Source organism: Eubalaena glacialis, chromosome 5 (genome assembly GCF_028564815.1).
Source record: "Eubalaena glacialis isolate mEubGla1 chromosome 5, mEubGla1.1.hap2.+ XY, whole genome shotgun sequence".
In the NCBI taxonomy this organism is placed as follows: Eukaryota; Metazoa; Chordata; class Mammalia; order Artiodactyla; family Balaenidae; genus Eubalaena; species Eubalaena glacialis.
The window spans coordinates 77199241-77224643 of NC_083720.1; the positions used below are offsets into that span (position 1 = coordinate 77199241).

The following is a 25403-nucleotide window of genomic DNA, read 5'->3' on the forward strand; positions in this document are numbered from 1 at the left end:
GACATCTAGGAAAGGCTAAGAGACAGGCTGGACTGGATATTAGGGCAAAAGACTCAGGAGGGAACAAGAAGTAAAGAGCCGTGCGGTTCTGGGACCGTGGGCAGACAGAGGGGAAAAGGGTGCCGGGTGGAGCGCGAGAAGGATGCGAGGCGAGGAAGGTCACGCAGCGGCCCTGTACCTCGGCAGCGCCGGGTCCAATGGCAAGAGGGCGCGAGCCGCACCTCAACCTGCCCGAGGACGTCACGACGCCGAGGCGGACGCCGGGCCAATGGGAGGCCGTCACAGGCAGGGGCGGAGCCCGGAGGAATTGGGCCGGGCTGCGCTGAGACAGTTAGCGGAGTCGTGTGGCCACCGTGGGCGAGGAGAGGGCGAGTCCTCGGCTGCGGACGCCGGCCTGACTTAAGCCTCACGTCCGCCCTGGCCACTTCCCGCATGCTGCCGGCTCCTCCCTGAAAGGCGGCGGCGAGGCGTGGGGGACGCGCCCGGGGACGGCTCAGGGTCGAGGCTTCCAGTCGCCCGCACTTCCTCTTGAGGCGCCCGTGCGCGGCTGTCTCGGCGGGCGGGATGGCGGCGGCGGCCCGGGGTAGCGGCCGCGCATCTGCGCCCCGGCTGCTTCTGCTCCTGCTGTTTTCGCTGCTGTGGGCCCCGGCCGGGGTCCGGGCCGTACCCGACGAAGACCTCAGCCACCGGAACAAGGAACCTCCGGCGCCTGCCCAGCAGCTGCAGCAGCAGCCCGCGGCCGTGCAGGGCCCCGAGGCGGCCCGGGCCGAGGTGAGCAGGACGGGCCGGGTACCAGGCTCGCCGCCGCCGGAGCGCCGCCCTTGACGCAGGCTGCCAGCGTGGGGGAGGGGAGCCCGGCTCCGGCTCCCTGGGGTGGAAGACCGAGGAGTGCGCTTTTCCCGGGTCGGGCCTGGCCTCGCCCGGCTCCTTATGGGGGGAGGGGAGGGGAGAGCAGAGCTGGGAGTCCACTGTAAATCTTTAGCTCGGGAGGATAAAGATGCTGCTGAGGAATGGGCGTCTTGTTGATCAGATGTATTCTAGAGAGATGGAAATACTCATCCCAAGTAGAAAGTTTTTAACGGAGGGCAGCTGGGAGGCTTTTCGTATTCTCTGAGAATAATAACATTGGCCATTACATTGTTGAAACAGACTATCCCAAATTGTTTACCAAATTCAGCTTTGCACGACTTGTGATTTTTGCCAAATGTATATGGATAACGAAGCGTGACTCTCACTTTTTAAAAAACGTGCTCTGGCTTGCAGGAAGTAGCCTTTAGGAATGCAGAGGAGCAGTCAGTCTTTGACTGTAAGGAGTGCAGCAGCAGTGTGGGATGCCACAACTAAATTTATAAGTGTACCAGAATCCTGCATTTTGGCCTTCACTAAGTAGATATTAATTAACATCTTAATTTATGTTAATAGAATCAGTCACTAGTGTTCAAAATCTCAGCAGCGTTTTTAAATTTAGTCCCAGTAGGGGTCCTGGGCTTTCTCCTCGTTTCCAATTTGAATTCCTGAATCCAGGCCCTCTGTAGTGTCTTCTAGTAGGGGACCATTTGGCACTCAACCCTCCCGTTTCCACCCCAGGCTACCTTCAACATGTCCCCATGTAACTAATCTTCCTAAACATTGAATTCCATTTTCCTTCTCAGAAATCTTCAGTGAGTTTCCTGGCATAATGATTTCAGTCCAGCCTCTTCAGCAAGATGTTCAGGTTTTTTGGTGATCCGGCTCCAGTCAACCTCTCTAGGCTTTTTAGTCCCCATTCCCTTGCTCAATCATATGCTGTACTCAAATCCAAGACATGCCATGTGCTCTGTTGCTAGTCTCTCCAACAAAAGGCCTCTAAATAAAAGGGCTTCAGTGAGCTTGAAGCCTACTGATCAGAACCTTTCCCACCTTGCAAGAACTAGCAGATACCTCCTCTCCGTGAAGACTTCCCTGAAATTTCCGGGCAAAAAGTTACTTCTCTCTCCTGCCTGTCACTCCTGGGCTCAGCTGACCCGACTCACCATTTCCACTTCTGAAATTGAACTGAAATGCTGATTCATGAAATTCATTCTTAGTGTTCATCATTTAGCTTTCTGTCACTTAACTCACTATCAGAAGTTTATTTTAAAGTGGTAAATATTTTGGGTTGTGTAACTTTCCGGGCCTTGCATTAAAGTTTTAGTCATATAGTGGTTTTTGAGATACAAATAATGGTAGGTATGCTTATTGATACCTTTTTAGACAGCTAGGAGAAATATAGCCGTGTAAAAAAAAGAAAAGGCAGCAGTATCCAGTGACCATATTTAAGTGTCTTAAGGATCCTTGTCTTTAAAACTGGGGACGTGGAGGGAAGGGACAGGCACAAGATAGTATGATTTTTGTCTTTACTATTTTGATATATTCTTGGTGGTTCTTCTTAGATAGGAATTTACTCTCTTTGTTCTGTATTGTAGTAGAATCTAATTATTTTGTTTTAATTATATTTTCACATAACTTTTTGTTATGGCTCAAATGTCTTTTTCCCTCTACGGTATTACAGTATATCGGAAGAGATTTTTCTTTCACATATTTTCTAAACTATGTAATATAAGTATCATTTGCTTTTTTCGTCCACTTGGCAGAAGTAAAATATGGTCAGAGTTCAGTTTAATAGCCATGTAAGCAAGGATTCAGCATCGCTGAATATCCGAAAGTTTCAACTGTTTTGCTTTGCAGCTACATGGAGCAGATCTTTTAAAAGGGTAGGATATTTAAATATATGCTTTCATGCCACTATGTGAGTGTGGACTTCTGAAAATGGAGAGGAAAAAATGTATTGGTAAGCTTTCGAACGTAAGATGTATTATAAAAATGTAGGTGTATCTTACAGGGTGCTTTAAAGCAAGATTACTGAACTTCTAATAGGATTTTCTCCAATAGGTTTTTTTTTTCCCCTCTATAATCAGGTAAAAAAAAGTGTAGGGAGGTTACAGTTAAACTTACAGTTAAAAATAAACCCCAATTTACAAACCCATGAAAAAAGCACTGTTGACCACTGGGATCCTTTCGTTTATGCAGTTTACTTCTAGTGACATACTCAGTTTTTTTTCTTATTCCTTCCTTGGGCAGAGTATGTAGTACAAGAAGCATTAAGTCCCTTTAGTTGGGGGAAATCAGCTAGATTTAACAGAGGTAATTTATAATTTGCTGCGTGTTCTGGAAGGGCCAGTGAAGGACTGCTCTGGTTGTGAAGCACTGTTGATAAAGCCGCAGAAGCCTATCCCTCAACCCGGTACAAATTCTCCTTACTGTATTTCTGCGTTACTGTTTCTTGGCATTTCTGTTGTCTATTATCTTTTAACACCAAGGCCTTCCACACAATATTTTAAACTTTCTTCCATTTTCATTAAGTTGCAGTCCGGTTCCATCCAGTCCAGACTCCCAGTTCTAGCCTCCTTACAGCTAAGACTGACGCCAAGGGTATGAAGACCCTTGTCTTACTCATGATTGCTGTGTCAGAATGAAATGATCATGATGTTACTGCATTTATTTGTTGGTGTTCTGCTATCAAAGCAATTCATTAAAAAAAAAAAAAATCAGTGAAATTAAATACACAATACATTTCAAATGTCAAAATTTATAAATACATTATGAAACAGTAACATTCATAAAAACAAAGCTGTTTAAAGATTCATTAAAATAAAAATGTATTTATAAAAATGTAATTGTTAAATATATTATTCTAATATGAATTAACAGTAACATTCATAAAAAATACTTTTAAAAAACAACAAGCTAGGGCTTCCCTGGTGGCGCAGTGGTTAAGAATCCGCCTGCCAATGCAGGGGACACGGGTTTGAGCCCTGGTCTGGGAAGATCCCACATGCCGCGGAGCAACAGCCTGTGCGCCACAACTACTGAGCCTGCGCTCTAGAGCCTGTGAGCCACAACTACTGAAGCCACGCACCTAGAGCCCGTGAGCCACATCTACTGAGCCCGTGTGCCACAACTACTGAAGCCTTTGCGCCTAGAGCCCGTGCTCCACAATGAGAAGCCCGCACACCGCAAGGAAGAGTAAGTAGCCCCTGCTCGCTGCAACTAGAGACAGCCTGCGCACAGCAACGAAGACCCAACCCAGCCCCAAATAAATAAATAAATAAATAAAATTTATGAAAAAGTTAAACATCCACAAATAAAAAGGTGATAATGAAAATTTATAATAAAATATAATTTTATTTCTTTATTTTAATGCAATCTTTTAAAACCAAGCTTATCCATGGTGTCATTGTTTAAGTTACACGTGTATTTTTGTGCACATTTTTCCAATTTCTGAAAGGTTTTTCTGACCATACAATAAAGTAATGGCAAGGAGACAGTTCTAACACAATTCTAAGCGTTTTCCTGTGACTTCTTTATCTTCAAATAATCTCACCTCTTGCGTGGTAACTTCTGTTGAGGGACTTTGTTTTTGCAGGGACATCAGTCTTTTTCTTGGTAGCAGGCTCTAGATTTTGTTCCAAAGAAAGCATCTTCATCTTCTCTAGTTCATCACGTGTAGATGATTCTGATGCAGCTATCTATCAATTTCATTACAGTCACATATATGTTCATTTGAGCTCTGGAACTAGAACAGGAATTATTTTTTCATTGTTAATTGTTGTTTTCGTCTCTTGAAGAAAATGAAAGAATAAAAGGATACTCTCTAAATGAGGGAGCTTTTTAACAATTTTTCAGTTTGGAACTAATTTTAACTTAAAGTAAAGAAGAGTTTTATTCAGTAAGTTTTTTGTTTTTGTTTTCTAATTATAAATTGTTGACTCTGCTATCAGGATGTAAATTTGGGTTTCAGATCCAAATTAAATGATCTGAGTTTGGACGCAAATTAAAATACTGAAAGGGTGGTATTTGTACTAAGGAAAACACTGTGTTTCATTACTTTAACACTGTGTAACTGACTAGTGGAATGCCAAAATTGGAATTATAGTCACTGCTGCATGTGACTGTCCTTTACTAATCTAAATATTTGCTTCTATGCCAGTACTTTCTGCCTTTCTTCTGAATTGGACAAAACTATCACCCTTTACGTATTTCTTTCTGTCCATGTGCCCATTCTCCTCTGACCTCCAGTACTTTCCCTCCAGTACTTTCCCTCCAGTATCTTTATTCTCTCCTTTTCTTTGGTTCCTTTCTATCTGCTTACACATGCCCACAGGTTTCTCCTGTTTGGAGGAAAAAAAAAAAAGGCCATTGATTTAACTCTACTTGGCTGCATTAGTTTCTGTTCTTCAGTTTTGTAAATGAAATTTTTAACTAGGGAATTAGCTGCTTTTTCACATTGCTTTAGTCTTCTGTTATCTGGCATCAGCCCATGTCTTTACATTGAAACTTCATTTTTGAAGGATACCTGTAACCTACTTAATTGCTAAATCCAGGGCTCTTTTTCAGTTCCTGTTTGACACTATTATCTATCCACTTTTTTAAGAGTCCTGCTCTATCTTGGTTTGTATGAACTTGAGGAAATGATTTAACCCTATTGGTTCTTAGCTTCTCCTTTTGTGTTAAGTTGGGATAACAGCTTTAAGGTTTTAAGTATCAAAACAATGTATATGGAAATCCCTGGCCTTTAGTTAGCAAGCAGCTCAGTGAAATGGTGATTGCCCCTAACTTGAACCATCGGTGGTGTTCTCCTGCCTGTGCCTCTAAATATCTAAGACAATTTTGTTTTCTCTTTTTTCCCCCCTCCACTACCTTCCCTAGATACAGACATTGTCTAAGGCTCATTTTTTCAATGTAATCTCTGCCTTTGCCCTTAGAAATCTAGTCTTGCAAAACTCTAACTGATAAATTCAGGTTGCCAGCAACCAAATACATACCTTGAGGCTGTGCTGGCCTAAACTCAGGTTTTCATTTCTGATGACTTCTTGGAAAGCTTTATTTGAAATCCTTTTTATCCTCCAATTGAACATGTGTGAAACAAACCCCTTATTTTTATTCCTCTTTCCCATATACCTTATGGGAATATGAATAGCATCTTTGATTCTTTGCCTTTTTAAAATTCTATTAATTTTTCTTTTTCATCATGCGCAGAATTTTTTCCTTTATTTTGTCTTCAACATTGGTTTTGTGCAGCAGGCCTCCTACTCCTAATTAATTGGTCCAGTGGCCTGTATTCTCTACTTTCTGCCCTGATCTGTTAGTCACAGTGCCTTAATTACGTTTGTGTCTTCTACTCAGAAACTTTAAAGGGCTTCTCGCTTGCCTCTAAGCTGGTCCATAAATATACAGGCTTTTTGGTCCGAGCCCAGTTTATCTTTCTTATCTTACCCCAACCATTCATCTGGTTGTTTACTTCCTGTTATCAGAATAAAGCCTGTATTTTCTCAAATTGTCAGCCCAGGGCAGAAGGTGAATGCATGTACCTGATGCATTTTGAAGTTAGCCACTCCACGAGTGACTAGTATGAATCCTGCTGCGACTTTCTGGGAGCCTAATGTAATGAACCTCAGAATCGAGTCCTCCGCATTGGTCAAAGGTTGCCCCACAGGGGTTAACTCCTGTATACTTCTGGGTAGCGTAGTGAGTAAGTATGTGTACCGCGCTTACTTTCTGGTTGGATCTGCCTAAAGCTAGTTACAGCCTGCAAGGAATTGGTCCTCCATAGCTGGAGTAAGAGATTGGGTCAAGAGATTTTTGAAGTGGTGCACAATAGGTGTCTTTAATCATGTGCATGGTGAAAAATCCAAAAGGTACAGAAAAATGTAGAATGACAAGTGTGTCACCTCCTCTTGTATTCTAGCTCAGGGGTCAGCAAACTGTAGTTTACCACTGACTGCCTGTTTTTGTAAATAAAGTTTTGTTGGAATACAGCCAGGCCATTCGTTTAAGTATTACCTATGGCTGATCTCAGGGTGTAACCTCAGAGTTGGGTAATTACCACAGAAACTTTACAGTCCATGAGGTTAAATATTTGGCCCTTTAAGTAAAAGTTTGCCAACACCTAGTCATCCTGGTTCCTTCCCTGGCCACTGTTACTGTGTCCTGAGATTTCCGGTTCATTAGCAACTGTGTATATACTTTATATACCTACCTAACTCTCCGCCCCATAACATACATACAATAACTATGTACATAAGACGTACTTTTTTCAACTTAAAAATGTCTTAGTGATTTTTTTTCTAATTAGTGTATATAAAACGTTCTTATTTTTAGCCCCGTAATATTCCAGTATATAGAGCTACCATTTATTTAACCAGTTCCTTATGGATGAACATTTAGTTATTTTTGTCTCTTAATTATTACAAATGATAACATTACATTTATACGCGTTTCTAGGACAAAACGGTTAACTCCCTGAGTGTTCCTACCTCAAACTTTGTTCCAGTCATGTACTTGCCATGACTCATTGCCCACAGTATGCCTGTAGTTTGAGGGAAGTGGGATCCTTAAGGGGCTGGAGTTGTTGAGGTACGGCTTGCTCAGGAGGCTCTACATAAGTTGGGTCTTGAGGAATGTGGATGAATAGGGGCATAATGATAGGAAGGTAGGAAAGGAAGCAGGACTGCGTGACTGAAGGCTTGTGTTACCCAAAAACTTGAAGTGTTCTTGAGCCACACTGCGCAGTACTACAGCCATGAGCCATGTGGCAGTTTTTAAGCACTGAAAAGATGTGGCAGGTCCAAACTGAGATGTGCATGAGATGTGTGCAGTGAGTAGGTACACACCGGTGTTTGAAGATTTGGTAAGAACAAAAAAAGAGGGTTAAATACTGATATCTCTCTCAGTAGCCATTTGAAAAATATTCCTAGAGTAGTATTTTGGATATATTGGGTTAAATTAAATATTAAAAATAATTTTATCTGTTTTTACTTTTTAATATCTGGCTACTAGAAATTTTATTTTATTTTATTGTTTCGGGCTGCACTGCACAGCTTGCGGGAACCCAGTTCCCCAACCAGGATCGAACCCGTGCCCCTTGGAGTGGGAGCTTGGAGTCCTAACTCCACTGGACCGCTAGGGAATTCCCTAGAAATTTTATTTTATTTTTTAATTTTTAAAAATAAATTTATTTTTGGCTGTGTTGGGTCTTCATTGCTGCGTGCGGGCTTTCTCTAGTTGCAGCGAGTGGGGGCTACTCTTCGTTGTGAGGGCTTCTCATTGTGGTGGCTTCTCTTGTTGCGGAGCACGGGCTCTAGGCGCGTGGACTTAAGTAGTTGTGGCTTGTGGGCTCAGTAGTTGTGGCTCGCGGGCTCTAGAGCACAGGCTCAGTAGTTGTGGCGCCAGGGCTTAGCTGTTCCATGGCATGTGGGATCTTCCCAGACCAGGGATCGAACCCATGTCCCCTGCATTGGCAGGCGGATTCTTAACCACTGTGCCACCAGGGAAGCCCCCCTTAGAAATTGTAAAATTACATTATGTGGCTTGCATTATTTTCTGTTGGACAGTGCTGCTCTGGCTCATCCTTCGTTAGGGAGGTTCACTAAGGTTCACTTTGGGAATTGGTATGTGATTAGATGGCACATGTTGGATAGTTACCAGAATTAAGTATTTGCATTTTATGTTCTAGGCATAAGAAGGTCATGATGAAATTAGTTTTAGGAAGATTAAACTGGTCACGTTGTGGTGTGCTATAATAACTGACTGTAACTGAGTGCTTACTGTATATTAGGCACCATCCTAGGGGCTTTATGTGTAGTAATTCATTAAATCCTCACAACAACCTTGTAAGGTATAGGTACCCCTCATCTTAGAGATGTAACTTGAGTCACAGGGAGGTAAACTTACTGGCCCAGTAACCAGTAATGCCTTGGCTATGAACCCTGGAAGTCTGATTCCAGAGCCCACCTATTAAACCAGTACATTCTGTCACTCTGAAGGTGAATTAGAAAAAGGAGATGATCCTTGTACACAGTAATCACTTGGGCAATTGATCGACAACAAATGAATGAATGGTAATTGATCATTTTCTGCCCCTATTTATTAACACTTAAAGTTTTTTAAATCTTCTATCTTCATAATAACCCTGGTACTTTTGTTTTAAATTCTATCACACCATGGTTGGTGGCTGTTTAACACTGATTTTGGCTATCCAGGACCAGCTCAATATATAACAAAAACTGTAAGTTAATTTTTCTTGTGCTTTGTATATAGAAAGGTTTTAAGAATATGTAGTTTTTGTTTTGCTTTGTGCTTGCAAGGCGAGTTTTATTCTCATCATTTCACAGAGGAACAGAGAGGCTAAGTAATGTGGCCACGGTTTTATGGCTGTGAATTATAAAACGAGAATTTGTGGTTTTGATCATTATTGTTTGTTTTAAAAAGTAAACATTTTCTGTTTGAGCTTGCAGCTAATTGGTTGTAAATAAATGTTTTAGGAATATTTATTCCTAAAAAATTTTCTTGGATTTCAGGTCCTAAATATTTTGCAATGAAATTTTTTCATTCAAAAGGTATTTCCAAGAGGAAAATATTGCATTAGTGAAAGCTGAATGAAAATGCTTATATTTTTTATGATGCTTAATGCTCATAGGGTATTGGAAGAGACAAGAAGATCAGCATAGTTGGAATTAAAATGATAATGGAGAGAAAGCTAGAATCCCTTAAAATGGTACTTGCTTAATCAAGAGCTGGCTTCCAAGGCTGCCCTTTTGATTTAGCCCTCACACCAAGTATTTTCTCAATCGTTAAATTTCCCCAATTTTTAGCTCAGAGGTCTAGTCTGAGTAATGCTTAAAGTTTTCTGATCTTTACCGTGGAATCTGGGAGTCAAGTTTATGTCATGTGTTAAGGAATGACATACACACTAAAAATTTAGGATTTTATTCTTATCTCTGACTGGAGCCTTTGTGAATAAAAGTACTTCTTTTTATACTCTGTCAAAAATCACCTACATTCTTGGGTTTCTTTTTCTTTTTTATCCCTTAGGTTTCTAGAGACTCATAGGCTTTAAAAATTAAGTAAAGATAGGCAATTAGGACTGGAAGAGACCTTTAGAAGTGATTCCTTTAGTCCAGGGTCTCTCCCTGGGAACTACTGATATTTTGGATTAGATAATGTTTGATAGTGAGGAGCTGCCCTGTGCATCACGCCCTGTGTCCATAGCAGCAGCTCTCGCCTCCACCCACTGGATGCCATTAGTTTCCCTTCAGCTGTGACCAAAAAATGTCTCTGGACTTTGCCAAAAGTCCCCTGGTAATTTTTTTTTTTTTAATTTTATTTATTTATTTATTTATTTTTGGGTGTGTTGGGTCTTCGTTTCTGTGCGAGGGCTTTCTCTAGTTGTGGCAAGTGGGGGCCACTCTTCATCGCGGTGCGCGGGCCTCCCACCATCGCGGCCCCTCCTGTTGCAGAGCACAGGCTCCAGACGTGCAGGCTCAGTAATTGTGGCTTACGGGCCTAGGTGCTCCGCGGCATGTGGGATCCTCCCAGACCAGGGCCCGAACCTGCGTCCCCTGCACCGGCAGGCAGATTCTCAACCACTGTGCCACCAGGGAAGCCCACAAGGTAATTTTGATATGTGGATATAGCTGGTCTCTTTTTTTTTTTAATTGCTTTGTAGACTTGTACTTGGATTTCCATTGTAGCAGGCATCAATCAGAGGTTTCTGTCATTAGTAATGGCTTTCAAAGTGACTAGACAGTAAATAAGTCTAATGACCATGACAGAAAAACAATCTTAATTCACATACAAAACAAAATAATTTAAAATAATGACTTTTTTCAAAAAAATAGCTAATATGTATTTTTTTTTTATTTCAGAAAGGATTTACACCAGCTGCTCCAGTTCATACCAATAAAGAAGATCCAGCTACCCAAACTAATTTGGGATTTATCCATGCATTTGTGGCTGCCATATCAGTTATCATTGTATCTGAACTGGGTGATAAGACATTTTTTATAGCAGCCATCATGGCAATGCGCTATAATCGTTTGACAGTGTTGGCTGGTGCTATGCTTGCCTTGGGCCTAATGACGTGCTTATCAGGTGAGTGCTTTTTCCTCCTAATGAGTTTATTAAATTAAAGAGAAAGCATGGTGGTATTAAGTCACTGAATCATTCAACTAGTTATATTGGAATTTGGTTCATGTTTCAGAACTTAGTAAGCAGAACATGTTTACAGTACATAAATTCCTAAAAACCATATTGCACTTTTGAAATTAATTTTTTAGCTATTCACAGTCAAGATACATGCTCCTCATTTATTCACTAGTTTTTTGATCCTTGCTTTTGCTATGGCTGTCCTTGCTTTTTTTTCTTTTTCCTTTTTAAGTCCAGAGAAATTTATATCTGATATCTTAGAAACAGGACGCAAGCAACCACAGAGAATTGCGTATTTTCTGTTGAAGGGCATTTGGTAATCAGTAGTGAGGGGTCATGTTCAGTGTATTGTGTTCTGTTAAGCTATTCTTAACCCCTTACCCCAACGGTAAGGGAATGAAACATTCTTAGATTCCCGGTGTGTATTACTATTTGAGTTACTATTATATAGGCTTCAATTTTTCAAAGAATTAAGACCAGGAGAAAGTAAACTTAACACTACATAATTAAACATAGTTTAGTCTCTGATTCAAAAGCTACCTTGAGCCACGTAGTTGGATGGAAAATAGCGAGTTTTCCCCTTAGAGCCAGACTTGGATTGGAGTCTCATTCTGCTGTGTATTAACTTAATGGTAGGTTACTTAACCTCTTTGAGTTTCAGTTCCCCAGCTGTAAACTGGAGATAGTATCTAGCTGCCTCACAGGGTTGCGGTTTGTATTAAAATGAGATCTTATATTTCAGGTGCTCCGTCATTCACTCCCCTCTTTCAGCATGCCTTAGATTTCTCCTGAAACACAGTTCTTAAAGTACAGGACAGGTTCTATTTCTGGATGCTTGGATGCTTATTAAAGTTTGTCTTTTTAAACCTACTATAATGAGTATTTTATTGAATAAAAAAATTGACTACTTTTCACATTTGGATATTAGCATTATTCATATTTCACACACAAAAAAACTTTCTCTTCAAAAGCAAATTTTGATTCTAGGAAATAGGAAGAGTGGAGCAGGTTGTAAATGGTGAAGTCACTTGTTTGGAATGAGTCTGAATAATATCAGAGAATTTTATGGCTGGCTCACAGGCAGTGAGCTGGGATTCAAAGGCTGTCTCTGTCTCTGAATCCAGGGGTTTCTGATGGTTTTCTTCGGGGTAAGAGGTTCTGCAGGGGAAGGTGGATGAGGGCTGGAGGCTGCACAGTCAGGGTGGCTATGGGCCCCCAATCCTTCCTCTGAGAACAATTTACTGTCATCTGTTTGCTAATTAAAATTTTATTGGGAAAAGGTTTGAAGCTTAAAAGTCATTGGGAAATAATTATATTTTTACTCCACTATGACTTTCTAAGTTATTTAAGCTCCTGGAGAATCTTTGTCTGCTGTAAACTCAGGATACTGATAGTAACAATCCTTACAGAATTGTAAGAAAGATTAAATGAAGTAAAACAAGCAAACCATCTTGTATAGGATGGTTAGTTCTGTAACAGTTAGTTCTCTTCCCCCTTATCATAAAAACGCTTTGCATCTAGGTATGGCTCACCTGTGCCCAGGGCACAACTGAACCATTTATTTGGATATTTTCACATTATTTACAAAATTGGCTAATTAATTCAACAAGTACTTGTTTAGAACCAACTGTGTGCCTAGAAAAGTGTTGGGTCTGTGGCCAGGCATGCCTGGTGGAAGGGGGGTGGGCAGCCAGGTAGTACGGAGGCTGTGAGAGGCGTCTCCTCCTGCCCCATCCCACCCTGAAGAGAGCTTGATGTCTGAAGAGCCTCCATCGGGCATTCTTGTCTTTGGCTGTTTTCAAAATTTCTCACTAAAATTCAAAGCCGTCAAGGGAGGCAACTTCTCAGTTTTTGTGAGTTTGTTCCTTAGGAGGAGTGACTATAGAGAAACCCAGGGCAGATGTGGAAGAAGGCCTGAGAGGAAGGAGAGGGAGCAGCTGTAAGGTCAACACTGATTTCCTTCCTGACTCAGCCAGAGTGGGCCTGCACCAGCTGTCCCAGGTCTCCGGCCTACTTGGCCTGTTCTTTTAAAATACACCTAAGGGCATCTAAATACTATTAGCAACTTGATACTTACCATCACTGCCACCATCATTCCTTTAAAAAAAACATGAATAAACTCTGCTTTAACATTTGGAAATTTACATTGTTCTTTTTCCTCCTTTAATTCTTACTTTCATTTACTTTCCTCATAGAATTTTACTCTAATGATGATAAGTTTTTTGCTTGAAAATCTTTTATGGATTACACTGTCATTTATCTGCAGCAAAAATATGCATTTAAATTGAACTTTAGAAGATGGTGAAAATTTCCTTTGTTAAGTCTCTAAATGTTAACATTTATCGATTGAGTTATAGTTACTAGCACACAGTTGATCAAAGCAAAATATATCACAAATTTAAGTAAACATTTTTTAAAAGTTGGAAATGCATCTCTTAATGAGATGATAGAACTGTTCTTTTAAAATTAGTTTCTGTGTCCATGGATGATAATTATTGCTAGAATGAAGCTAGGTTTAGAATCAATTCTGGTCTTTTAAAAAAAAAATAGATATAAGAGCTGAGAAATTTTATTCACATAAGTAGACGGGAAGGAATTTTGTTATAGCCACGTCACTCAGTTCATTGAACTCCTGGGTTACATGCTTAATTAAAATCACATACTGGTCTATCATCAGGAGATTTTAAATGATTTACCAACTGACAACTTAATAAGGTCTTCTGTCAATTTTGTTAAAAGCAGAGAGTTGGAAGCCATCAAGTATACCAAAAAGTTTTTCTGAAATTCATCAAATGACTGTTCTTATACATGTTTAGTCTTTTACTTAGAAGTATTGGGTTGGCCAAAAAGTTCATTTGGATGTTTCCATAACATCTTGGGGAAAAGCCCGAACAAACTTTCTGGCCAGCCCAATACCTTGTTTAATTGGATATATTTAGAAATGGTTGAGAAAATTGAAATATTTTTAATTTCAGTGTACTTTCACCAATAAAGGATTTCATCTTAAAAATTGTATCAGAGCACATGTTTAAAATATATTTTTCTGGAGCCTTGGAGCCACAGATTTAGCTCATTCAATTTATGGAAAATGTCTACCACATTGCCTAATTGCCATGGCAGTTGCTCCATAGTAAACCATCTAAGTCAGGCTTATTTTCTGTCAGAAGACATTTGCTTGGTTTTTGAATTTAATAAACATGATATACGTCCCCATGGCAACCAGCTGTTTAGAATTCTAATTCTAAAATGGTTGGCTGGCCAGATTGGGCCTGGAACCCAGCTCGGTGTGAGCTGCCTGGGGAAATAAGCCACTGGGGTTTAGTATCTTTTCTGATGCTCTCTTTGCTGTATCAAGACTCTGCCTTAGGGAAAAGCATCCCGCTGGTTGGAGGATGAAGGAAGCACAATTTCTAAGTAAAAAGTATTCCTACTGAGGTCCAAATACCCTATTTCTCATCCATGACCATTATTTGCAGTGCCTAAAATGCCATTATTTCTAATGCCGTGGCCTTATAGGAAACTTGTATAAGACAGGGAAGACCCAAAGCCCCGTCTCTGGTTTATGATGCCTTGACTGGGGATACCAGTATTTCAGACCCTCTCTTTGGTGCCCTAGGATATCTTTCCATACTGTGGGAAACGCACCATAGGTGCTGGGTGAAAGGCATCTTTGTAGAGTGAGCAGAGGGCAGCTGTGATGAAGGGACGTGAGAAAGGAGAACCGCACAACTCCTCAGCTACAAGCATGTTTTCAGGCAGGTGAGTTTTAGGGAAAAGTACCCATGGAAGTTGAACTTCTGCAAATAGATTCTTTCACGAACTGTTCATCCGTGTCCCCTGGAAAGTCTTTGTGTTTTAAAGGCTTCAGTAATCAGCTTTCGTTATTACAGAGTTCAATTTTCATTTTAATGCGCCCCTCAGGCCACATTCATGGGCATTCTCGTCCTTTTATTCTCTTGGCTTCGAAGACACCCCCTGCTTCGAGTTATAGTCTTATCCCTCTGAGAAAAAAACAAAACAAAACTGTACCATAAATATTGATATTCCCCACAGTTTTATCCTTGGCCCATTTTTTCCCCTCACACTAATGTTCTTGTGCCAAGTGTTTTCAGTTTAATTACTTGTAAATCAGTGATTTCTGACTTGATGCAAATCACTTGCTTAAAGAGAAATAACCTCTCCTTGTTCACAGAACCAAAGTACTCGAGTGTCTGAGGAAAGGCTTCCAAAGAAAGAGGAAATTGAGGGACAGAACCAGGGGAAGAAGAACAAGGTTATAGTGCCAGATCGTTTTTTTCTCTCTATGGAGATGTCAAGGCAGAAAACATGGGATTGTGTCAGTAAATAGTTCTTTTAGATTATCTGAAGGTAAAAGGAAAGCCAAATTTAGGAGATTTTAAAAGGTTTGCTACGTTGCTTTTAAAAATTTTAAAAACCTTTTATGGAAAATATTTCAAATTTACAAAGTTGCAAAAATAAAATAGTATAAGAACACCTATATACCTTTTTTCCAGATTCACCTGTTGTTAACATTTTACCACATTTGCTTTAGCATTTGTGACCTATCCCTTTATATCTGAATAAAATTATGTGTATACACACATAATTTATATATCTCTAGGTGTATAATATATGTACATATACACACAGTTTATATATCTATAGAGAAATAAAGTACATAGACATATCTTTATAGACATAGATTGATACATTACTCTATCATCCATATTTTAATTTTGTCAGTTGACCTAAAATATTCTCTCTAGCAGTTTTTTCCTTCCTGTAGAGAATCTAGTCTAGGTCAGGTGGTACATTAAGTTCTTTTCAGTCTTTTAATCTGAAATATTTCTATAGTCTTTTCTTATGTGTTCTATAATATTTTTCTAAGATACATCCCCCTCCCCTTTAACTGGCTGTTCCTCATTTTGTGTTTGTGTGATGTTTCCTCATGACTAGATTGAGGTTATGCATTCTTGACTAGAACACTGTATAGGTGATGCAGGTCCCTCTTAAAAGAGTATCACATCTGGTAGCACATGATGTCCATTTGTCCCTCACTGATGATGTTAATTTTGATCACCCTGTCAGGATTTCTCTTTGTATACTGTGTTTTTTCTTCCCTTGCAATTAATATGTAATCTTTAGGGAGACACTTCAAGACAATACAAATACCCTGTTCCCCATAGTTTAGCATCAGTTGATGACTCTTACATGATCTGAACTTCACCTTGATGCTTGCAAAATGATGGCTAATTCCAGTACCCCATCCACATGTACCAGTGGGCCCTGGCATGCTACTCTAAGATAAAGAGCTCTCCCCACCTCCCATTGGTTTGTCTGTTTATTATCAATATAAACTCATGAACTTTTTTTTCAGTGGTTTATGATTAATTACTTAACTATATTGTTCCTTCAATTGTCCCAGATGTGGCGGCTAGGAGCCCCTCCAGCCTGACTCCTGTGTCCTTGTGACCTGCTGTCATGCGTTTTTGTTCTTCCTTACTGTCTAGTGTAACAGGATAGTGCAGGTTCATCTTGTACCTGCTCTGCCCAGTCCTGGAATTAGCCATTTCTCTGAGGAGCCTTTTAGTGGGGAATGTATTAGAAATCAAGATCTGGGTGCAAAGTTGGCTCATTGTTATTGAGATGTCTTGGCTTCTTGGCCTTTTCGGTGGACAGAGCTAGAAAATATATGTCTGTATTATGTGTGTGTGTGCGGGTACATATACACACGTACCTATGTACCTTGGATATAGATATGCACATAAGCATAGGTTTACATTTCTAAACATGATTTTAAAGTCTTTTTCATTTTGTAATATAATGAAGCAAGGAATGCTTTACCTATGCAGTTATATTTTTGATGTTCAGGCAGTTTTATAAGTGTTGTGCCCATTTTATAAAAAGCTGGTGAAGTAAAGAGTAATTGCATTTGTTATATATATGCAAATACCCTCTGGCCCTTCCATAGTTTTTAATTACTAACTTCATATTACCAATGTGAATGTGTTTCACAGGATTTACGTTCTTGATATATTGATAGTTCCAAGTATAGTTTTTTTGTATAATTTATACAATTGTCCCTCTGTACTTGGTGATAGGAAAGAATAGTACTGAATAAGTTTGTCTGTTATGTTACATATATGTGAGCTTGTATGGATATATATGTATGTGTATATGTATAGATATGGAATTATTAGTTTCTTTCATAAGATATACTTATTTGTAAATAGTTGCAAAGAAGCAGAGTTTGAATAATGCCACATGAGAATCTTGTGATTCTTCACTACAGAAGTTTGTAATTTAAAGATTTGTGATGAAGAAATATCCCATAGGACAGTGGCATAGCTTCCAGGTTATCAGATCATGGGATCCGTAGAGGGCATCAAAGTTAACCTCCTAACTAAAGTTCTGTGCCCTGCACGACCTGTGGTGAGCCAGCCCCTGGCCGGTGTCTGAAGAGGAGATGATCATCTCATGAGAGATCCGTGTGGAAGCCCTGCCACCTCAACCTGCACCACTGATTTCTTGCTAAGCTGTGATGAGTCATTGGCTAGAGCTAAGGGTTCAATATTGGTGGAGGGAAAGAAGTAGAGTTTAAGGTTATTATATGTATTAGCTGAGCTTCTAATGTGAACCATTTTCCCTTTAAAACAGTGGTAAATGATGACTTCTGAAGTTAACTGTTTCTTTGGTTGGTGTATAATGTGCTAATTAACCAATACACTGTTGCACTTTCTTGCAGTTTTGTTTGGCTATGCCACCACAGTCATCCCCAGGGTGTATACATACTATGTTTCAACTGCATTATTTGCCATTTTTGGCATTAGAATGCTTCGGGAAGGCTTAAAGATGAGTCCAGATGAAGGTCAAGAGGAACTAGAAGAAGTTCAAGCAGAATTAAAGAAAAAAGATGAAGAAGTAAGTCAAAGCACTGTTAAACATCTGGACCAAAAAGGCACTCAACCATTAAGAGTAAACACTATCCAGAGGTTTTCCAATAGTCATCCATATCTGTGATATGTGTGGGCTACACAGAAAATAGCTTATTTTGTTTAGTTTCCGTTCTTACATCTGGCTGTGATAGGACTGGGTAAGTGTGAATGCGGTAGAGAAAGGACTCGGGGATGAATACTGAATACCTGTAATCAAGTTCCTTAATTAGATTGACTATAAGCTCCTGAAAAACAGGAACTGTAGTTTATAATTTTATCTGTTTCTTTCCACAGCGTCTAGGATAACGAGTGATCAGTAAATATTGTTTGATTTATTTCATTGGGAAGAAAGGGAAAAATTGAGAATGTAGCATTTGTTGCTATGTGAGACCAGTGGTTCAAAAGAGAAGTTTGGGGTCACATAACTTTAGTATCTCGGAGCATATTCCCATGGAATTTAAACACTGTTTAAAAGAAAGATTAAGTAATTTTGTACTCTATTGACTTGGTTCCTAGAATTAATGTCTTTTTTTTTTTTTGAAATTTAGTTTCAACGAACCAAACTCTTAAATGGACCAGGAGATGTTGAAACGGGTACAAGCACAACTATACCTCAGAAAAAGTGGCTGCATTTTATTTCACCCATCTTTGTTCAAGCTCTTACATTAACATTCTTAGCAGAATGGGGTGATCGCTCTCAACTAACTACAATTGTTTTGGCAGCTAGAGAGGTAAGTGGTACTTGGAGACTGCTTCTGTATTAAAACTAAGCATAACGAATGGTACTTTGCTCCAGAGGTCACGGGACAGAGTCAGGGTGGGTCAAGGGAGGACTTCATATACTGGACTGTTTTAGATCTAATAACGCGGCTGCTCTTGAAAACTGACCTTCTCCCAGTTTCTACAGTCGGTCAGATTACTCTCTCTTTTGACTCCTCTTCCCTTCAATTTTGCCAAAATGATGGTGTGGCAGTTGTTTTGGCTTAGTTTTTTCTTTTCTCAGAAACTTCACTTTGTGTTGAGAACATAAAATAAATTGGTATATTATTATTGAAGGCCAATTTGGCAATAAATACCTAATGCCTTAAAAGTAGGTATCTTTGGCTTCTTCTGTTCCTTGTAGCAAAAAACTAGTTTGAGTGTTGCAGAGGTTACTTAGAAAACTTGTTAAGTCTTAGCCCCAGGTTACTTAGTCCTAGGATGTTAAGCCAGAGAGACTTCAGATGATCTTGTTCTAGCCTTTGCTCTACAGATAAGATCCTGAGGCCCAGAGAGGCTGGGTGACTTGTCCGAGGACATAAGCTAGTTGGTAGCAGGGACAAGGACTAGAGCCGAGGCTGTCTTGCCTTCTAGGCTTTTCTGCTGTATCTTGTTCATAGTTGTCAGATGCCACTCTGTAAAAGATAACTGTTTGTTGAGAAAATGTTTAACCCTCATTCCTTTTGAGGGGAGTAAGGTTTTACATGCGGTGTCTGTTATTGTTCACACTGATTGAGGTCTACTGAAGAGATGGTTGTGGGATGGAAGGCTGCTGCTGCTTTTCAGCTCTTCTTGATCTTAACTAATGCTATTTCTTATATTTCTATATCTATGAAACTACATTGTTTTTAATCAGACGGTAAGATTATTAGATAGCAAACTTGATTTGAATTTATTTTTAACTCCTGGGAAATATCTACCATAAAAGAACAAGTTCCTCAACATAGGCTGCAGTTCAAAATATAAAACAAGAGTTGAAAGCCAGGGCGAAGATAGTTGAGGATGGGCTGTTTTGTCACAGAAGCCTCAAAAATGCGGACAAAAGGGAACTCGATTTTTCATTTGAGTCCCGTATTTAAAAATAAGCTTTCTTTTAAAATGTAATTTTAATGGCTTTGACCTATATTTTTCTTGGTCCCCAGCCTTTTTTATTGGCATTCAGATTGTCAGAATTGGGACTTGAAAGCAAGTGATCATTCTGTGGCGGTTGGTTCTGCCATGTGAGCTGTTGTGACGGCAGAATCATTGCATTTTTCTTAATACTGTCATCTAAACGGCACAGAGCGACCTGGGACAGGCTCGAGACTCCCTGAGCCCCTGGGGTCCGCTCCCTGCCAGCAGTGCGGCACCTGCAGCCTGGGGTTGAGTCTCTGGCCATGCGAGCACATCACTGCAGCGTCTACTTCCAGGGTGGCTCTGGGCTGAAACAAAGTGATGCACGTAGGGTCCCCACCGTGGGGAGCACTCAGCGTTAGCCACCTTCCACGCTGCAGCACCACGGGCACGTGGAATGGGCTTTTCACGAGCACAGATGCAGTTGTCTATCTTTGTTACTTTAATCTTCCTAATTTTTTTTGGTAACGTTTTTGTATAACCCATGCAGTAGTCTAGTCCAGTCCATTTTAGTCTGAACTTCATTTCTGCTCCCAGTAGAATTCAGTGTTCTCACTTTGGATTTCACAGAATCCTAGTATCCTTTGAGATGTTAATGGGTACTAAGCAAAAAAAAAAAAAAAATTGAGGAAAAAGTTTCCAGGGTCAAATAAATTTGGCAAATAATATATCCTGTTTTTTTTGTTTTGAAGATGGAGTATACAAAATACCAAAGACTCTGAAAAATCCTGTATTCAAGGAACCATTTAATTTTATTTAAATCCAGTGATTTTTCAAGTGTCACTTTCAAATAGAATGAAACCATCTTCTGGGATATTAGTTTTAGAGGTTATAATAGAATTTAGGAAACGTGGTCCCACTCTTCCATTCCTCACAGACAGTGTTTCCAGCTCTCTCCATTTCCCCAGTCCACACACACACTGCCCACCCCAGCAAACAGGCCTTCCTGCCACTTCACAGAGGAAAGCAGAAGTCATTGTTTCTTCATTGCCACCCATCACAGTGGGTCCTTTCCCGCCTGTATTCTGGATTCCAGCCCCCCGTGCTCCCACTTACAGCTTACATCTTTGCCTTTCTTCCAGCCCAATTTTGTGAGCATATGCACAAGTTTTTCTCACCTAAAAAAGTTTTACCCCTTCCTCAATTCTGCTTCTCTTCCAAATATAACACTCTTCCTCCCCCACTTCCCTCAGTTTCAGAGGGCTTGGCTGTGATGGGAACAGGAGTTGGCTCTACTTCCTTGCTTACTAAACCCACTGGGCTCTAGTTTCTGACTCACCGGTTGATTTGGTGCTTTAAGTTCACTGCAGCCACCAGTGGGGCTTGCCATGGTCATCTTGGGAGGCTAATTGCTTGGCCACCTGTTCAGTCTCCCTTGGGCTCCTTTTCCCCTGTCAGCTCTTCAGTGTTGCTTTCCTCATGATCGTATCGTCAGCACTTTCCTACTCTCTCCTGGGGTTATTATATTCAGTCCCATCACTTCTTCTCCATTGAACTCAACTGACTCTTGAACTTCTCTACTTTTAACTCCTGTTGGCAGCCACAAACCCTTTCTCCCTTGCTTCCTCTACCTTTTTAATCACATTGGTATTGCCATAGTTCATCCAGAGAATTATGGGTGAGAAACTCAAGTGTCAGGCCTGATTGTTTTCATTCCTGTCATTCACTTATCACTAAGGTATATCAGTAGTGCCTCAGTTTCTCTCGAATCCATCTGCTTTTCTCTGCCTAGTCTCCCACGCCAATCCAGGCCAGCATTGTCTCTTCCCAGGGCTTTTGCAGTAGCCTCTCAATTGATTACTTTGCCTTCAGTCTTCTTCCCTTCCAGTTCACTCTCTAGACTCGACTTTTAAAGCATAACCTGTCTGTCACTCCCCGGATAAAAACCGGTGTCTTAAAAAGTCTAAACTCCAAGCTTATACGGGTCCTTCATGACCCAGCCCCCTCCTACCTTGATGGGACTCCTCCCCGTGTGACTCATTGGTTCTCTCTAGAAACGCTCAAGTGCTCCGCAGCTGTCTCTTGCTGCTGGCCTGCTGCCAGGTCAGGTGCTCCTGCTTGTTCTTCAGGGCTGTGTTTTCTGGAAAACGTTCACTGGTCTTCCCAATCTGAGTGCCTCCACTTTGCTTTGGTGGCAGGTGTTTACTGAATGCATACTGTGTCCTGACACTGAGCTAAAGCACTGGGACACAGTGGAGACTGAGAGGCAGGGCCTCTGTTCTTGGGAAGCACAGTCAGACTACACTCTTATGTAGTTTCTAGACAGTATCAAATACCGCCTGAGGGAAGAGGTGTCTAGGGTAGGTCTCCTTAGCACTCGTCACTTAAGAGCTAAATAGTGCCTGTGAAGTAAGTTCAACAACTGCTGAAAGGTTGAATTAGGTTCCTTTGATCTTACACATTGATTTGAGTTTATTCTCCTTTTATCTCTAGTCCTAGGTATAATTGGAACATATTCCTTCAAGCAGCCATTAACACTTTTCATAAATTATACAGCTGAATTCATAGAATTGTTTTATGCTTTTTTTTGTTGTTACTGACCTCTGTTTTCATTGTTTGATAGTTATCTTTCTCAGGTAGCAGTTTCAGCCTTGGTTTTAAATGAGTGGTGTGTTTGCAGGACCCCTGTGGCGTGGCGGTGGGTGGCACAGCGGGGCACGGCCTCTGCACCGGACTGGCAGTGATCGGAGGGAGAATGATAGCACAGAAAATCTCCGTCAGAACCGGTGAGCCTCTTTTTTTTTTTTAAATTAGAAAGAAAATACCATTTATTTTAACTTTTAGAATCACTGAGGTTAGAAAAGAGAGTGTGTTTCTTCTGAAGTAGACTTGGTCTTTGCTACGATCATCTCTTAGAGGTCCAACGTACTGGCTCTGCTGTGGCAAACATGGACTGTTTTTCACATGGAGGTGTTAGTAAAATACAGAACCATCTCAAAGCATTACTGGATTCATAGTAGCTTTTTGTCAACATCTTTAAGTCAGTGAAACAACGCTGTGGAAATACGAGAACTTGTTAGCTTTGAAAACGTGTCTTCGGGATTGGGAATCATAGATGGAGACCATATTTACTGATTCAGCTGAAACTTTCCTACGTAGCTGATAGATCTTAAAGATGGAATAAAAATAGTCTCTGCTAGTCAGAAGCTTTTGAAAATTCTCTTTTATATAATTGGGTTTTAAGATGAGTTATAGTTCTATTGTTGCTTGTCAGCACTGTTTCAATTTAATAATTCTGTTATTAAAAGAGTGCTGGAAAATAAACTGATTCTTAACTGTTCAGAGTCGGGCATGTTAAGTATTTTGCTGTGGAAATGAGGCTGAAGTGTTTCTAATTTGTTCAAAAGTATTCCTAATTTGTTTTCAATGTTAGTTTACTAGATTAGAAGAATAATAGGCAACATCAGGGCTTATTTAGAGGAATTTTGCCTTAAACTTTTTTCTGTTCTCTTACAGTGACAATCATAGGAGGCATCGTATTTTTGGCGTTTGCATTTTCTGCACTATTTATAAGTCCTGATTCTGGTTTTTAACATGATACTGTTCGTTTATATTTAGTCTAAGATGGGTGAACTATGTACATAGTGTATATTATAACTAAAAGTGATGGAAAATACTGTATTTTGTAGCATTGATTTGTGAGTTTGACCCATTTAATGAAGTATTATGTCCAAGAGAAATAATCACCGATTCTATTTGCAAAATGGATTTTTTTTTAAAAAAAAACTGATATCTAAGTGTGGATTTTTTCTTTTCTCCAGCATAATTATGTTAACATGGTCTCCTTTTCTTGGCAGGGGGCAAGGTGAGGGTAGTATATAGACAGCCATTGTTCGGCAGGGGGTCTGCCACTTGATTCTCTTTCAGCACTGACCCCTTTGTAAGGAATATGAGTTTTGTCCTGAATAACTGAGGTGTTTTACGATGTTTGTTTGTTTACCTTAAAATTTTTCCTGGGGGAAAGAATGAATTAATTTCTATCATCTATCTATCTATCTTTTAAAACATTTTCCTGAGCCAGTAAGCAGTGGTTTATCAGAATAATCAGAAGTCTTTTCAAAATTAGGTTTTTGTGGGGTTTTTTTTGTTTGTGTGTTTTTTTTTAAGAGCAAGAGAAATGTATTACTGTTAATAACATGACAAGAATTGTCTGCCAGGTCCATTCTTCCTCTTTTTTTCAATTGGGTAGGAAACCCAATATAATAACAACAGTCAATATTTGACCATGTGGAATTACCAAATTAAAAGAGAATACTGTGAGTGTATTCATATTTTTTCTATATTGAATAAACAAACAATGTAACAAAGATACAACATAAATAAAAGTGATATGACCAGTGCTTGTTTTTCCCTGTGTGTTATGCAAGTTCATAACTTTCTAATTTATCAAATCATTAACATTTATAGACCAGTTTCTAAAGTTGTTTGTTGATATAAAAAACAGTAGCCAAGCATTGTTCTAAAGCACTGTCTTAACCTTCACACAGTTTTGTGAGGGAGTAGCTACTAATAAAAAGTTAAAAAAAGAAAAAAAGGGTTAACTCATCCAGGGTTACATGGTAGAGCAGGGAGTCAAGCCAGACAGTTTACTTCTAGAGACCATAATCACTGACTGATTATGGTGAAGGCCACCTCATGTTTCATAGCAACTTCAGTAATCACTGTCATTTAAGTAAGTAAGTCTCTTCTAACTTGAGTACTAACTGTTCCGTCCAAGCAGCATAACTGTTTTCTCCCAGCCTCATATGCTCTATTACCATATGCAATAACACTGCCATCAGAAGCCTCTAGAGACCTGAAGGGACAGTTCTGTAGAAACTCCCACATGTTCCTTGTGTGAAGTAATAGCAGACCCAGAGCAAGTCAGGTTTACTGAGCTACTACAAAGTTCACAATGTACAGTCATTTGTAACTTGAACAGATTGTGAAATAATCTAGTTAATCACCCAGCATTCTCAATACAGCAATCATTCTGCAGTAGTAACCATTATTGTGAGGAGATCTAAAAGTGTCAGTTAAAAAGCAGCAGTTCACATATTTCTGAAAAAGTCATTTTTAGAAACTTTTAAGGAGTTCTCTCTCTACCATGAAAAGTGTGTGTTACAGGGTTAAAAAAAACACAATGTCCATGAGTTAAGATAAAGCACTTCAGAGAAATCTCAGGTTAAATCCCGAAACTACACCAGAATTCTCTGTAGTTAAATACCCCTAATACTGCCTTAGATTATTACAAACAGAATAAGTGAGGAATTGCATTATTTCTTTTCCAAGAATAGAAAGGATAATTCCTTGTTAGAAAGTAGCTGGTACCATCATAGCACAGACCTGGAAGTGCAGGCAGCCTGGTCCCAGCACCAGCGTAACGGCGAATAACAGCGAAGCTTTCTGAGGCACCACAATCTTGTAACAGGACACAACTACTCAGAGAATTTGGCAGCTCAGACCTTAGCTACGAGGTAAAAATTGCTAATGCAGTTACACTCCATTGCTGAATAAAAGAGAGGAAAATGTCATTGGTAGTGCTTTTAAAATATTTAATATTCTTTAAAATCCAAAATAATGTGATTCTTACAAGTTATGTGCCACATAAAG

At 39.9% G+C, this 25403-nt stretch overlaps 2 protein-coding genes across 2 annotated transcripts in view; one reads left to right on the forward strand and one right to left on the reverse strand.

Annotated features, from left to right (window-relative positions):
* Nucleotides 1-332: 332 nt before the first annotated feature.
* TMEM165 (transmembrane protein 165) lies at nt 333-24142 on the forward strand. The gene is made up of 6 exons (XM_061192324.1): nt 333-771; nt 10725-10950; nt 17750-17925; nt 18488-18670; nt 22432-22537; nt 23268-24142. Exons 1-6 carry the CDS (start codon nt 565-567, stop codon nt 23342-23344), a joined length of 975 nt encoding a protein of 324 aa, XP_061048307.1. The 5' UTR covers nt 333-564; the 3' UTR covers nt 23345-24142.
* The window catches only part of CLOCK (clock circadian regulator), a 142350-nt gene continuing 131825 nt past the window's right edge, over nt 14879-25403 (reverse strand). The window contains exon 24 of the mRNA XM_061192321.1: nt 14879-15005. Within this exon, the coding sequence (XP_061048304.1) occupies nt 14922-15005 (84 nt within the window). The 3' untranslated portion in view covers nt 14879-14921. The remainder of the gene's footprint in view (nt 15006-25403) is intronic.

Bases quoted from the DNA above. Each gene is read 5' to 3' on its own strand.
- TMEM165 (XM_061192324.1), top strand. From the start codon at position 565: ATGGCGGCGGCGGCCCGGGGTAGCGGCCGCGCATCTGCGCCCCGGCTG. The intron at 18,671-22,431 runs GTAAGTGGTACT...GTGTGTTTGCAG, and splicing joins TTGTTTTGGCAGCTAGAGAG to GACCCCTGTGGCGTGGCGGT. The intron at 22,538-23,267 runs GTGAGCCTCTTT...GTTCTCTTACAG, and splicing joins GAAAATCTCCGTCAGAACCG to TGACAATCATAGGAGGCATC.